General features: G+C 44.0%; 1 protein-coding gene across 4 annotated transcripts in view; it reads left to right on the forward strand.

Annotated features, from left to right (window-relative positions):
* Nucleotides 1–16,715, forward strand: part of LOC116359926 (serine hydroxymethyltransferase, cytosolic-like) — a 53,822-nt gene that overhangs the window by 12,460 nt on the left and 24,647 nt on the right. For 2 of the 4 annotated variants that reach the window (XM_031813987.1, XM_031813989.1), the window contains 2 exons: nt 9,015–9,130; nt 12,897–13,111. In XM_031813987.1, coding sequence (XP_031669847.1) covers nt 9,015–9,130; nt 12,897–13,111 — 331 coding nt within the window. The other 2 variants (XM_031813988.1, XM_031813986.1) reach the window with 2 other exon arrangements.

Consider the following 16,715-nt stretch of genomic DNA (forward strand, 5'->3'; position numbering starts at 1 on the left):
ATCAATAATAAGAAATACCAGGAAGGCACCAGAATATCTAACTGGGAAGAGACTATATGGCTTTAGTCAGGTGGTTAGAGTATAGACTACATGGCTTTAGGTGGTTAGAGTATAGACTATATGGCTTTAGGTGGTTAGAGTATAGACTACATGGCTTTAGGTGGTTAGAGTATAGACTATATGGCTTTAGGTGGTTAGAGTATAGACTATATGGCTTTAGGTGGTTAGAGTATAGACTATATGGCTTTAGGTGGTTAGAGTATAGACTATATGGCTTTAGTCAGGTGGTTAGAGTATAGACTATATGGCTTTAGTCAGGTGGTTAGAGTATAGACTATATGGCTTTAGGTGGTTAGAGTATAGACTATATGGCTTTAGGTGGTTAGAGTATAGACTATATGGCTTTAGTCAGGTGGTTAGAGTATAGACTATATGGCTTTAGGTGGTTAGAGTATAGACTATATGGCTTTAGGTGGTTAGAGTATAGACTATATGGCTTTAGGTGGGGTGGTTAGAGTATAGACTATATGGCTTTAGGTGGTTAGAGTATAGACTATATGGCTTTAGGTGGTTAGAGTATAGACTATATGGCTTTAGGTGGTTAGAGTATAGACTATATGGCTTTAGGTGGTTAGAGTATAGACTATATGGCTTTAGGTGGTTAGAGTATAGACTATATGGCTTTAGGTGGTTAGAGTATAGACTATATGGCTTTAGTCAGGTGGTTAGAGTATAGACTATATGGCTTTAGTCAGGTGGTTAGAGTATAGACTATATGGCTTTAGGTGGTTAGAGTATAGACTATATGGCTTTAGGTGGTTAGAGTATAGACTATATGGCTTTAGGTGGTTAGAGTATAGACTATATGGCTTTAGTCAGGTGGTTAGAGTATAGACTATATGGCTTTAGGTGGTTAGAGTATAGACTATATGGCTTTAGGTGGTTAGAGTATAGACTATATGGCTTTAGGTGGTTAGAGTATAGACTATATGGCTTTAGGTGGTTAGAGTATAGACTATATGGCTTTAGGTGGTTAGAGTATAGACTATATGGCTTTAGGTGGTTAGAGTATAGACTATATGGCTTTAGGTGGTTAGAGTATAGACTATATGGCTTTAGGTGGTTAGAGTATAGACTATATGGCTTTAGGTGGTTAGAGTATAGACTATATGGCTTTAGTCAGGTGGTTAGAGTATAGACTATATGGCTTTAGGTGGTTAGAGTATAGACTATATGGCTTTAGGTAGTTAGAGTATAGACTATATGGCTTTAGGTGGTTAGAGTATAGACTATATGGCTTTAGGTGGTTAGAGTATAGACTATATGGCTTTAGGTGGTTAGAGTATAGACTATATGGCTTTAGGTGGTTAGAGTATAGACTATATGGCTTTAGGTGGTTAGAGTATAGACTATATGGCTTTAGGTGGTTAGAGTATAGACTATATGGCTTTAGGTGGTTAGAGTATAGACTATATGGCTTTAGGTGGTTAGAGTATAGACTATATGGCTTTAGGTGGTTAGAGTATAGACTATATGGCTTTAGGTGGTTAGAGTATAGACTATATGGCTTTAGGTGGTTAGAGTATAGACTATATGGCTTTAGGTGGTTAGAGTATAGACTATATGGCTTTAGGTGGTTAGAGTATAGACTTATGGCTTTAGGTGGTTAGAGTATAGACTATATGGCTTTAGGTGGTTAGAGTATAGACTATATGGCTTAGGTGGTTAGAGTATAGACTATATGGCTTTAGGTGGTTAGAGTATAGACTATATGGCTTTAGGTGGTTAGAGTATAGACTATATGGCTTTAGGTGGTTAGAGTATAGACTATATGGCTTTAGGTGGTTAGAGTATAGGACTATATGGCTTTAGGTGGTTAGAGTATAGACTATATGGCTTTAGGTGGTTAGAGTATAGACTATATGGCTTTAGGTGGTTAGAGTATAGACTATATGGCTTTAGGTGGTTAGAGTATAGACTATATGGCTTTAGGTGGTTAGAGTATAGACTATATGGCTTTAGGTGGTTAGGTATAGACTATATGGCTTTAGGTGGTTAGAGTATAGACCTATATGGCTTTAGGTGGTTAGAGTATAGACTATAATGGCTTTAGTGTTAGAGTATAGACTATATGGCTTTAGGTGGTTAGAGTATAGACTATATGGCTTTAGGTGGTTAGAGTATAGACTATATGGCTTTAGGTGGTTAGAAAGTATAGACTATATGGCTTTAGTCAGGTGGTTAGAGTATAGACTATATGGCTTTAGTCAGGTGGTTAGAGTATAGACTATATGGCTTTAGGTGGTTAGAGTATAGACTATATGGCTTTAGGTGGTTAGAGTATAGACTATATGGCTTTAGGTGGTTAGAGTATAGACTATATGGCTTTAGGTGGTTAGAGTATAGACTATATGGCTTTAGGTGGTTAGAGTATAGACTATATGGCTTTAGTCAGGTGGGTTAGAGTATAGACTATATGGCTTTAGGTAGTTAGAGGTATAGACTATAATGGCTTTAGGTGGTTAGAGTATAGACTATATGGCTTTAGGTGGTTAGAGTATAGACTATATGCTTTAGGTGGTTAGAGTATAGACTATATGGCTTTAGGTGGTTAGAGTATAGACTATATGGCTTTAGGTGGTTAGAGTATAGACTATATGGCTTTAGGTGGTTAGAGTATAGACTATATGGCTTTAGTCAGGTGGTTAGAGTATAGACTATATGGCTTTAGTCAGGTGGTTAGAGTATAGGACTATATGGCTTTAGTCAGGTGGTTAGAGTATAGACTATATGGCTTTAGGTGGTTAGAGTATAGACTATATGGCTTTAGGTGGTTAGAGTATAGACTATATGGCTTTAGGTGGTTAGAGTATAGACTATATGGCTTTAGGTGGTTAGAGTATAGACTATATGGCTTTAGGTGGTTAGAGTATAGACTATATGGCTTTTAGGTGGTTAGAGTATAGACTATATGGCTTAGTCAGGTGGTTAGAGTATAGACTATATGGCTTTAGTCAGGTGTTAGAGTATAGACTATATGGCTTTAGGTTACTCAGGTGGTTAGAGTATAGACTATATGGCTTTAGTCAGGTGGTTAGAGTATAGACTATATGGCTTTAGGTGGTTAGAGTATAGACTATATGGCTTTAGTCAGGTGGTTAGAGTATAGACTATATGGCTTTAGGTGGTTAGAGTATAGACTATATGGCTTTAGGTGGTTAGAGTATAGACTATATGGCTTTAGGTGGTTAGAGTATAGACTATATGGCTTTAGGTGGTTAGAGTATAGACTATATGGCTTTAGTCAGGTGGTTAGAGTATAGACTATATGGCTTTAAGGTGGTTAGAGTATAGACTATATGGCTTTAAGGTGGTTAGAGTATAGACTATATGGCTTTAGGTGGTTAGAGTATAGACTATATGGCTTTAGGTGGTTAGAGTAATAGACTATATGGCTTTAGGTGGTTTAGAGTATAGACTATATGGCTTTAGGTGGTTAGAGTATAGACTATATGGCTTTAGGTGGTTAGAGTATAGACTATATGGCTTTAGGTGGTTAGAGTATAGACTATATGGCTTAGGTGGTTAGAGTATAGACTATATGGCTTTAGGTGGTTAGAGTATAGACTATATGGCTTTAGTCAGGTGGTTAGAGTATAGACTATATGGCTTTAGTCAGGTGGTTAGAGTATAGACTATATGGCTTTAGGTGGTTAGAGTATAGACTATATGGCTTTAGGTGGTTAGAGTATAGACTATATGGCTTTAGGTGGTTAGAGTATAGACTATATGGCTTTAGGTGGTTAGAGTATAGACTATATGGCTTTAGGTGGTTAGAGTATAGACTATATGGCTTTAGGTGGTTAGAGTATAGACTATATGGCTTTAGGTGGTTAGAGTATAGACTATATGGCTTTAGGTGGTTAGAGTATAGACTATATGGCTTTAGGTGGTTAGAGTATAGACTATATGGCTTTAGGTGGTTTAGAGTATAGACTATATGGCTTTTCAGGTGGTTAGAGTATAGACTATATGGCTTTAGGTGGTTAGAGTATAGACTATATGGCTTTAGGTGGTTAGAGTATAGACTATATGGCTTTAGGTGGTTAGAGTATAGACTATATGGCTTTAGTCGGTGGTTAGAGTATAGACTATATGGCTTTAGTGGTTAGAGTATAAGACTATAGTGGCTTTAGGTGGTTAGAGTATAGACTATATGGCTTTAGGTGGTTAGAGTATAGACTATATGGCTTTAGGTGGTTAGAGTATAGACTATATGGCTTTAGGTGGTTAGAGTATAGACTATATGGCTTTAGGTGGTTAGAGTATAGACTATATGGCTTTAGGTGGTTAGAGTATAGACTATATGGCTTTAGGTGGTTAGAGTATAGACTATATGGCTTTAGGTGGTTAGAGTATAGACTATATGGCTTTAGGTGGTTAGAGTATAGACTATATGGCTTTAGGTGGTTAGAGTATAGACTACATGGCTTTAGGTGGTTAGAGTATAGACTATATGGCTTTAGGTGGTTAGAGTATAGACTATATGGCTTTAGTGGTAGAGTATAGACTATATGGCTTTAGGTGTTAGAGTATAGACTATATGGCTTTAGGTGGTTAGAGTATAGACTATATGGCTTTAGGTGGTTAGAGTATAGACTATAATGGCTTTTAGGTGGTTAGAGTATAGACTATATGGCTTTAGGTGGTTAGAGTATAGACTATATGGCTTAGGTGGTTAGAGTATAGACTATATGGCTTTAGGTGGTTAGAGTATAGACTATATGGCTTTAGTCAGGTGGTTAGAGTATAGACTATATGGCTTTAGCAGGTGGTTAGAGTATAGACTATATGGGCTTTAGGTGGTTAGAGTATAGACTATATGGCTTTAGTCAGGTGGTTAGAGTATAGACTATATGGCTTTAGGTGGTTAGAGTATAGACTATATGGCTTTAAGGTGGTTAGAGTATAGACTATATGGCTTTAGGTGGTTAGAGTATAGACTATATGGCTTTAGGTGGTTAGAGTATAGACTATATGGCTTTAGGTGGTTAGAGTATAGACTATATGGCTTTAGGTGGTTAGAGTATAGACTATATGGCTTTAGGTGGTTAGAGTATAGACTATATGGCTTTAGGTGGTTAGAGTATAGACTATATGGCTTTAGTCAGGTGGTTAGAGTATAGACTATATGGCTTTAGGTGGTTAGAGTATAGACTATATGGCTTTAGGTGGTTAGAGTATAGACTATATGGCTTTAGGTGGTTAGAGTATAGACTATATGGCTTTAGGTGGTTAGAGTATAGACTATATGGCTTTAGGTGGTTAGAGTATAGACTATATGGCTTTAGGTGGTTAGAGTATAGACTATATGGCTTTAGGTGGTTAGAGTATAGACTATATGGCTTTAGGTGGTTAGAGTATAGACTATATGGCTTTAGTCAGGTGGTTAGAGTATAGACTATATGGCTTTAGGTGGTTAGAGATAGACTATATGGCTTTAGGTGGTTAGAGTATAGACTATATGGCTTTAGGTGGTTAGAGTATAGACTATATGGCTTTAGGTGGTTAGAGTATAGACTATATGGCTTTAGGTGGTTAGAGTATAGACTATATGGCTTTAGGTGGTTAGAGTATAGACTATATGGCTTTAGTCAGGTGGTTAGAGTATAGACTATATGGCTTTAGTCAGGTGGTTAGAGTATAGACTATATGGCTTTAGGTGGTTAGAGTATAGACTATATGGCTTTAGGTAGTTAGAGTATAGACTATATGGCTTTAGGTGGTTAGAGTATAGACTATATGGCTTTAGGTGGTTAGAGTATAGACTATATGGCTTTAGGGTGGTTAGAGTATAGACTATATGGCTTTAGTCAGGTGGTTAGAGTATAGAGCTGGGGATATGGACTATGGCTAGGTGGTTAGAGTTATAGACTATATGGCTTAGGTGGTTAGAGTATAGACTATATGGCTTTAGGTGGTTAGAGTATAGACTATATGGCTTAGGTGGTTAGAGTATAGACTATATGGCTTTAGGTGGTTAGAGTATAGACTATATGGCTTTAGGTGGTTAGAGTATAGACTATATGGCTTTAGGTGGTTAGAGTATAGGACTATATGGCTTTAGGTGGTTAGAGTATAGACTATATGGCTTTAGGTGGTTAGAGTATAGACTATATGGCTTTAGGTGGTTAGAGTATAGACCTATATGGCTTTAGGTGGTTAGAGTATAGACTATATGGCTTTAGGTGGTTAGAGTATAGACTATATGGCTTTAGGTGGTTAGAGTATAGACTACATGGCTTTAGGTGGTTAGAGTATAGACTATATGGCTTTAGGTGGTTAGAGTATAGACTATGGCTTTAGGTGGTTAGAGTATAGACTATATGGCTTTAGGTGGTTAGAGTATAGACTATATGGCTTTAGGTGGTTAGAGATAGACTATATGGCTTTAGGTGGTTAGAGTATAGACTATATGGCTTTAGGTGGTTAGAGTATAGACTATATGGCTTAGGTGGTTAGAGTATAGACTATATGGCTTTAGGTGGTTAGAGTATAGACTATATGGCTTTAGGTGGTTAGAGTATAGACTATATGGCTTTAGGTGGTTAGAGTATAGACTATATGGCTTTAGGTGGTTAGAGTATAGACTATATGGCTTAGGTGGTTAGAGTATAGACTATATGGCTTTTAGGTGGTTAGAGTATAGACTATATGGCTTTAGGTGGTTAGAGTATAGACTATATGGCTTTAGGTTGGTTAGAGTATAGACTATATGGCTTTAGGGGTGGTTAGAGTATAGACTATATGGCTTTAGTCAGGTGGTTAGAGTATAGACTATATGGCTTTAGGTGGTTAGAGTATAGACCTACATGGCTTTAGGTGGTTAGAGTATAGACTATATGGCTTTAGGTGGTTAGAGTATAGACTATATGGCTTAGGTGGTTAGAGTATAGACTATATGCTTTAGGTGGTTAGAGTATAGACTATATGGCTTTAGGTGGTTAGAGTATAGGACTATATGGCTTTAGGTGGTTAGAGTATAGACTATATGGCTTTAGGTGGTTAGAGTATAGACTATATGGCTTTAGGTGGTTAGAGTATAGACTATATGGCTTTAGTGGGTTAGAGTATAGACTATATGGCTTTAGGTGGTTAGAGTATAGACTATATGGCTTTAAGGTGGTTAGAGTATAGACTATATGGCTTTAGGTGGTTAGAGTATAGACTATATGGCTTTAGTCAGGTGGTTAGAGTATAGACTATATGGCTTTTAGTCAGGTGGTTAGAGTACAGACCTATATGGCTTTAGGTGTTAGAGTAATAGACTATATGGCTTTAGGTGGTTAGAGTATAGACTATATGGCTTTAGGTGGTTAGAGTATAGACTATATGGCTTTAGGTGGTTAGAGTATAGACTATATGGCTTTAGGTGGTTAGAGTATAGACTACATGGCTTTAGGTGGTTAGAGTATAGACTATATGGCTTTAGGTGGTTAGAGTATAGACTATATGGCTTTAGGTGGTTAGAGTATAGACTATATGGCTTTAGGTGGTTAGAGTATAGACTATATGGCTTTAGGTGGTTTAGAGTATAGACTATATGGCTTTAGGTGGTTAGAGTATAGACTATATGGCTTTAGGTGGTTAGAGTATAGACTATATGGCTTTAGGTGGTTAGAGTATAGACTATATGGCTTAGGTGGTTAGAGTATAGACTATATGGCTTTAGGTGGTTAGAGTATAGACTATATGGCTTTAGGTGGTTAGAGTATAGACTATATGGCTTTAGGTGGTTAGAGTATAGACTATATGGCTTTAGGTGGTTAGAGTATAGACTATATGGCTTTAGTCAGGTGGTTAGAGTATAGACTATATGGCTTTAGTCAGGTGGTTAGAGTATAGACTACATGGAGAGTTCTCCTGGGTTATCTATCCCTGAGAGAATGAGTTTGGTTGAGGAGACCAGAGAGATCTCTGGGGTATCTATCCCTGAGATAATGGGTTTGGTTGTGGAGACCAGAGAGATCTCAAGGGTTATCTAATGGGTTTGGATGTGGAGACCAGAGAGATCTCTGGGGTATCTATCCCTGAGAGAACGGGTTTGGTTGTGGAGACCAGAGAGATCTCTGGGGTATCTATCCCTGAGAGAACGGGTTTGGTTGTGGAGACCAGAGATGTCAAGGGTTATCTAATGGGTTGGTTGTGGAGACCAGAGATGTCAAGGGTTATCTAATGGGTTTGGTTGTGGAGACCAGAGATGTCAAGGGTTATCTAATGGGTTTGGTTGTGGAGACCAGAGATCTCCAGGGTTATCTATCCCTGAGAGAATGGGTTTGGTTGTGGAGACTAGAGATGTCAAGGGTTATCTAATGGGTTTGGTTGTGAAGACCAGAGATCTCTGGGGTATCTATCCCTGAGAGAACGGGTTTGGTTGTGGAGACCAGAGATGTCAAGGGTTATCTAATGGGTTTGGTTGTGGAGACCAGAGATCTCCAGGGTTATCTAATGGGTTTGGTTGTGGAGACCAGAGATCTCCAGGGTTGTCTAATGGGTTTGGATGTGGAGACCAGAGATCTCCAGGGTTGTCTAATGGGTTTGGTTGTGGAGACCAGAGATCTCCAGGGTTATCTAATGGGTTTGGTTGTGGAGACCAGAGATCTCCAGGTTTATCTAATGGGTTTGGTTGTGGAGACCAGAGGGATCTCCAGGGTTGTCTAATGGGTTTGGATGTGGAGACCAGAGATCTCCAGGGTTATCTATCCCTGAGAGAATGGGTTTGGTTGTGGAGACCAGAGGGATCTCCAGGGTTATCTAATGGGTTTGGTTGTGGAGACCAGAGATCTCCAGGTTTATCTAATGGGTTTGGTTGTGGAGACCAGAGGGATCTCCAGGGTTGTCTAATGGGTTTGGATGTGGAGCCAGAGATCCAGGGTTATCTATCCCTGAGAGAATGGGTTTGGAGACCAGAGACAACATATTGTTGAGACACATGTTTCCATGTGTGTGTGTAGGTACTACGGCGGTACAGAACATGTTGATGAGTTGGAGCGTCTGTGTCAGAGGAGAGCTCTGGAGGCCTACGGACTGGACGCTGACAAGTGGGGAGTTAACGTACAGCCATACTCAGGTAGTACCCCCCCCCCCCCTACACAGGGACACATACTCAGGTAGTACCCCCCCCCCACTACACAGAGAGCTCTGGAGGCCTACGGACTGGACGCTGACAAGTGGGGAGTTAACGTACAGCCATACTCAGGTAGTACCCCCCCCCCCCCCCCCCCCCCCCCCCCCCCCACTACACAGAGAGCTCTGGAGGCCTACGGACTGGACGCTGACAAGTGGGGAGTTAACGTACAGCCATACTCAGGTAGTACCCCCCCCCCCCCCTACACAGGGACACGTACTCAGGTAGTACCCCCACCCCCCACACACACAGGGACACACACACACACTACGCAGAGACACACACACACTACGCAGAGACACACACACACTACGCTGAGACACACACACACACACTACTCAGAGACACACACACACTACTCAGAGACACACTACGCAGAGACAGAGACACACTACGCAGAGACACACACACACACACTACGCAGAGACACACACACACACACTACGCAGAGACACACACACACACACTACGCAGAGACACACACACTACGCAGAGACACACACACACACACTACGCAGAGACACACACACACACACTACGCAGAGACACACACACACACACTACGCAGAGACACACACACACACTACGCAGAGACACACTACGCAGACACACACACACACACTACGCAGAGACACACACACACACACTACGCAGAGACACACACACACACACACTACGCAGAGACACACACACACACACACACACACACTACGCAGAGACACACACACAACACATACTACGCAGAGACACACACACACACACACTACGCAGAGACACACACACTACACAGAGACACGCACACTACGCAGAGACACACACACACACACACTACGCAGAGACACACACACTACGCAGAGACACACACACTACACAGAGACACGCACACTACGCAGAGACACACACACACACACACTACGTAGATACACACACACACTACGCAGAGACACACACACACACACACTACGCAGAGAGACACACACACACACTACGCAGAGACACACACACACTACGTAGAGACACACACACACACACACACGCTACACAGAGACACACACACTACACAAAGACACACACACTACACAGAGACACACACACTAACTAGGTGGAGGTGTAACCAGGCCATCCCAGTACAGCTCTGTAGGGTCTAACTAGGTGGAGGTGTAACCAGGCCATCCCAGTACAGCTCTGTAGGGTTTAACTAGGTGTAACCAGGCCATCCCAGTACAGCTCTGTAGGGTCTAACTAGGTGGAGGTGTAACCAGGCCATCCCAGTACAGCTCTGTAGGGTCTAACTAGGTGTAACCAGGCCATCCCAGTACAGCTCTGTAGGGTCTAACTAGGTGGAGGTGTAACTAGGCCATCCCAGTACAGCTCTGTAGGGTCTAACTAGGTGTAACCAGGCCATCCCAGTACAGCTCTGTAGGGTCTAACTAGGTGGAGGTGTAACCAGGCCATCCCAGTACAGCTCTGTAGGGTCTAACTAGGTGGAGGTGTAACCAGGCCATCCCAGTACAGCTCTGTAGGGTCTAACTAGGTGTAACCAGGCCATCCCAGTACAGCTCTGTAGGGTCTAACTAGGTGGAGGTGTAACCAGGCCATCCCAGTACAGCTCTGTAGGGTCTAACTAGGTGGAGGTGTAACCAGGCCATCCCAGTATAGCTCTGTAGGGTCTAAATAGGTGTAACCAGGCCATCCCAGTACAGCTCTGTAGGGTCTAACTAGGTGGAGGTGTAACCAGGCCATCCCAGTACAGCTCTGTAGGGTCTAACTAGGTGGAGGTGTAACCAGGCCATCCCAGTACAGCTCTGTAGGGTCTAACTAGGTGGAGGTGTAACCAGGCCATCCCAGTACAGCTCTGTAGGGTCTAACTAGGTGTAACCAGGCCATCCCAGTACAGCTCTGTAGGGTCTAACTAGATGGAGGTGTAACCAGGCCATCCCAGTACAGCTCTGTAGGGTCTAACTAGGTGTAACCAGGCCATCCCAGTACAGCTCTGTAGGGTCTAACTAGGTGGAGGTGTAACCAGGCCATCCCAGTACAGCCCTGTAGGGTCTAACTAGGTGGAGGTGTAACCAGGCCATCCCAGTACAGCTCTGTAGGGTCTAACTAGGTGTAACCAGGCCATCCCAGTACAGCTCTGTAGGGTCTAACTAGGTGTAACCAGGCCATCCCAGTACAGCTCTGTAGGGTCTAACTAGGTGGAGGTATAACCAGGCCATCCCAGTACAGCTCTGTAGGGTCTAACTAGGTGGAGGTATAACCAGGCCATCCCAGTACAGCTCTGTAGGGTCTAACTAGGTGGAGGTGTAACCAGGCCATCCCAGTACAGCTCTGTAGGGTCTAACTAGGTGGAGGTGTAACCAGGCCATCCCAGTACAGCTCTGTAGGGTCTAACTAGGTGTAACCAGGCCATCCCAGTACAGCTCTGTAGGGTCTAACTAGGTGGAGGTATAACCAGGCCATCCCAGTACAGCTCTGTAGGGTCTAACTAGGTGGAGGTGTAACCAGGCCATCCCAGTATAGGTCTGTAGGGTCTAACTAGGTGGAGGTGTAACCAGGCCATCCCAGTACAGCTCTGTAGGGTCTAACTAGGTGGAGGTGTAACCAGGCCATCCCAGTACAGCTCTGTAGGGTCTAACTAGGTGGAGGTGTAACCAGGCCATCCCAGTACAGCTCTGTAGGGTCTAACTAGGTGGAGGTGTAACCAGGCCATCCCAGTACAGCTCTGTAGGGTCTAACTAGGTGTAACCAGGCCATCCCAGTACAGCTCTGTAGGGTCTAACTAGATGGAGGTGTAACCAGGCCATCCCAGTACAGCTCTGTAGGGTCTAACTAGGTGTAACCAGGCCATCCCAGTACAGCTCTGTAGGGTCTAACTAGGTGGAGGTGTAACCAGGCCATCCCAGTACAGCCCTGTAGGGTCTAACTAGGTGGAGGTGTAACCAGGCCATCCCAGTACAGCTCTGTAGGGTCTAACTAGGTGTAACCAGGCCATCCCAGTACAGCTCTGTAGGGTCTAACTAGGTGTAACCAGGCCATCCCAGTACAGCTCTGTAGGGTCTAACTAGGTGGAGGTATAACCAGGCCATCCCAGTACAGCTCTGTAGGGTCTAACTAGGTGGAGGTATAACCAGGCCATCCCAGTACAGCTCTGTAGGGTCTAACTAGGTGGAGGTGTAACCAGGCCATCCCAGTACAGCTCTGTAGGGTCTAACTAGGTGGAGGTGTAACCAGGCCATCCCAGTACAGCTCTGTAGGGTCTAACTAGGTGTAACCAGGCCATCCCAGTACAGCTCTGTAGGGTCTAACTAGGTGGAGGTATAACCAGGCCATCCCAGTACAGCTCTGTAGGGTCTAACTAGGTGGAGGTGTAACCAGGCCATCCCAGTATAGGTCTGTAGGGTCTAACTAGGTGGAGGTGTAACCAGGCCATCCCAGTACAGCTCTGTAGGGTCTAACTAGGTGGAGGTGTAACCAGGCCATCCCAGTACAGCTCTGTAGGGTCTAACTAGGTGTAACCAGGCCATCCCAGTACAGCTCTGTAGGGTCTAACTAGGTGTAACCAGGCCATCCCAGTACAGCTCTGTAGGGTCTAACTAGGTGGAGGTGTAACCAGGCCATCCCAGTATAGCTCTGTAGGGTCTAACTAGGTGTAACCAGGCCATCCCAGTACAGCTCTGTAGGGTCTAACTAGGCGATGTGTTTGTAGGCTCCCCTGCTAACTTTGCTGTGTACACGGCGATCGTGGAGCCTCATGGGAGGATCATGGGTCTGGACCTCCCTGATGGAGGTCACCTGACGCACGGCTTCATGACGGACAAGAAGAAGATCTCTGCCACATCCATCTTCTTTGAGTCCATGCCATACAAGGTAAACAACAACAACAACAACACCTCCATCTTCTTTGAGTCCATGCCCTACAAGGTAAACAACAACAACACATCCACCTTCTTTGAGTCCATGCCCTACAAGGTAAACAACAACACATCCGTCTTCTTTGAGTCCATGCCCTACAAGGTAAACAACAACAACAACAACAACACATCCATCTTCTTTGAGTCCATGCCCTACAAGGTAAACAACAACAACAACACATCTATCTTCTTTGAGCCCATGCCCTACAAGGTAAACAACAACAACAACAACAACACATCCATCTTCTTTGAGTCCATGCCCTACAAGGTAAACAATAACAACAACACATCCATCTTCTTTGAGTCCATGCCCTACAAGGTAAACAACAACAACAACAACAACACATCCATCTTCTTTGAGTCCATGCCCTACAAGGTAAACAATAACAACAACACATCCATCTTCTTTGAGTCCATGCCCTACAAGGTAAACAACAACAACAACACATCCATCTTCTTTGAGTCCATGCCCTACAAGGTAAACAACAACACATCCGTCTTCTTTGAGTCCATGCCCTACAAGGTGAACAACAACAACAACACATCCATCTTCTTTGAGTCCATGCCCTACAAGGTAAACAACAACAACACATCCATCTTCTTTGAGTCCATGCCCTACAAGGTAAACAACAACAACAACACATCCATCTTCTTTGAGTCCATGCCCTACAAGGTAAACCACAACAACACATCCATCTTCTTTGAGTCCATGCCCTACAAGGTAGAGAGAGGAGCCGGGGCATAGAGAGAGGAGCATAGAGAGAGGAGCAGAGAGAGAGGAGCATAGAGAGAGGAGCATAGAGAGAGGAGCAGAGAGAGAGGAGCAGAGAGAGAGGAGCAGAGAGAGAGGAGCAGAGAGAGAGGAGCAGAGAGAGAGGAGCAGAGAGAGAGGAGCAGAGAGAGAGGAGCCGGGGCATAGAGAGAGGAGCATAGAGAGAGGAGCATAGAGAGGGTAGCCGGTGCATAGAGAGAGGAGAGGAGCAGAGACACACACCACACAGTTTATTTGAGATCAACGTCCTTCTGCCTGCCTGTCCAGCCAAGGTAACCACGGGGAGAACAGAACTGTCTGACGCACCGTTCTGTCATCACACCAGAGATGGGCCTTGACACGGTTAGTTGGTTGTGTCAGTCTTGTCTTTATGTTGCAACAATGTTGCTGTGCAAAGGCCTTGACCACACGGAGTTGTCTCACTGACCTTTACCCATCCTCAACACCTGATTGGCTGATTTAAATGACGTGGTAAAGGGCTGGATAGGACCGAGGTACTGTGCAGCCCTCTTTATTGACCTATCGGAGGCTTTCCATACTGTAGACCAAAGATCTAAGATCGTCTGCAGTCGTTCTGATCGGGCCTCATTTTATTGGTAAGTCAGGTTTCCGGGTCGAGAGCTTCCTTAGTGTTCAAATCACTAAGGACTTAAAGTTCCCGGAGTGTTCCTTAAAGTTCCCGGAGTGTTCCTTAACGTTCCCGGAGTGTTCCTTAAAGTTCCCGGAGTGTTCCTTAACGTTCCCGGAGTGTTCCTTAACGTTCCCGGAGTGTTCCTTAAAGTTCCCGGAGTGTTCCTTAAAGTATTCCTCCTTTGAGTCCCGGAGTATTCCTCCTTTGAGTCCCTGAGTATTTCTCCTTTGAGTCCCTGAGTATTCCTCCTTTGAGTCCCGGAGTGTTCCTTTGAGTCCCTGAGTATTCCTCCTTTGAGTCCCGGAGTATTCCTCCTTTGAGTCCCGGAGTATTTCTTTGAGTCCCTGAGTATTCCTCCTTTGAGTCCCTGAGTATTCCTCCTTTGAGTCCCGGAGTATTCCTCCTTTGAGTCCCGGAGTATTCCTCCTTTGAGTCCCGGAGTGTTCCTCCTTTGAGTCCCGGAGTGTTCCTCCTTTGAGCCCCGGAGTGTTCCTCCTTTGAGCCCCGGGGTATTTCTTTGAGTCCCGGAGTATTTCTTTGAGTCCCGGAGTATTCCTCCTTTGAGTCCCGGAGTATTTCTTTGAGTCCCGGAGTATTTCTTTGAGTCCCGGAGTATTTCTCCTTTGAGTCCCGGAGTATTTCTTTGAGTCCCGGAGTATTTCTTTCAGTCCCGGAGTATTTCTTTGAGTCCGGAGTATTTCTTTGAGTCCCGGAGTATTTCTTTGAGTCCGGAATATTTCTTTGAGTCCCGGAGTATTTCTTTGAGTCCGGAGTATTTCTTTGATTTCTCAATGCCAGAAACACATATAATAGTAATTTAGAGCACCCCAAGAAAACATTCCCAAATGTACAAATCCTTAAATCAATTCTCATAAAGTTATTCTAAAAGTTGGGTTAGATTTTTTTCTCTCCAAATCTGTTTGAATTTCAGAGATCACGTGATCAAAGCCAACCAGCTGTAAACACGTCAACCATGTTGGTATTTAACTGCTGCTGATGTCGTAGATAGTACCAGCCTATGGGAAACAGCCGTTTTCAAGGTGTTTGTGGTGGCTGTGCGTGGTGCTAATTCGGTCGTTCTGTGGTTGTTTTCTCTACAGCCCGAGTGCTGCCTAAAGGTGTTTATGGTGGTGCTAATTCGGTTGTTCTGTGGCTCTCGGGGGTTGTTTTCTCTACAGCCCGAGTGCTGCCTAAAGGTGTTTATGGTGGTGCTAATTCGGTTGTTCTGTGGCTCTCGGGGGTTGTTTTCTATACAGCCTGCCCGAGTGCTGCCTAAAGGTGTTGGTGCTAATTCGGTTGTTCTGTGGCTCTCGGGGGTTGTTTTCTATACAGCCTGCCCGAGTGCTGCCTAAAGGTGTTGGTGCTAATTCAGTCGTTCTGTGGCTCTCGGGGGGTTGTTTTCTATACAGCCTGCCCGAGTGCTGCCTAAAGGTGTTGGTGCTAATTCAGTCGTTCTGTGGCTCTCGGGGGGTTGTTTTCTATACAGCCTGCCCGAGTGCTGCCTAAAGGTGTTGGTGCTAATTCGGTCGTTCTGTGGCTCTCGGGGGGGTTGTTTTCTATACAGCCCGAGTGCTGCCTAAACAGAAATGCGATGCTTTGGCCACAGGGATCGGGTGGCATTCCGTAGAAGCGCAGGGGCCATGCTTTTTTTGGTCCGTGGGAGGGGGGGAGGGGAGGGAAGTGTATTTCTGGATCGTAGGATCAATGTGGCTTCTTGTTGAAGAGGCAGCAGATAATGGTAGCTTTCTAGAGCTTTCTCTCCTCTTTCTCCATTTCTGAATTGGGGGCCATTTTCTTTCTAGCTGACAAAAAACAACACTTTGTAGACAAATGTATGTGGACAACCCTTTTCAAATGAGTGGATTATGTTTCAGCCACGTCCGTTGCTGACAGGTGTATAAAGTCATGGACTCTACAAGGTGCTGAAAGTGTTCCCCCAAGGATGCTGGCCCGCTGTGGCATTATATAACAATAATAACTCGAGACAGTTTTCTCCAAAAGGGACATGCGTTCATATGGATGGGTGGTCCCAGCGGGAATCAAACCCACTATCATATGGATGGGTGGTCCCAACAGGAATCAAACCCACTATCATATGGATGGGTGGTCCCAGCTGGAATCAAACCCACTATCATACGGATGGGTGGGGCCAGCGGGGATCAAACCCACTATCATATGGATGGGTGGTCCCAGCTGGAATCAAACCCACTA

The sequence above is a fragment of the Oncorhynchus kisutch genome, unplaced genomic scaffold (assembly GCF_002021735.2).
Source record: "Oncorhynchus kisutch isolate 150728-3 unplaced genomic scaffold, Okis_V2 Okis06b-Okis10b_hom, whole genome shotgun sequence".
NCBI classification, from domain to species: Eukaryota; Metazoa; Chordata; class Actinopteri; order Salmoniformes; family Salmonidae; genus Oncorhynchus; species Oncorhynchus kisutch.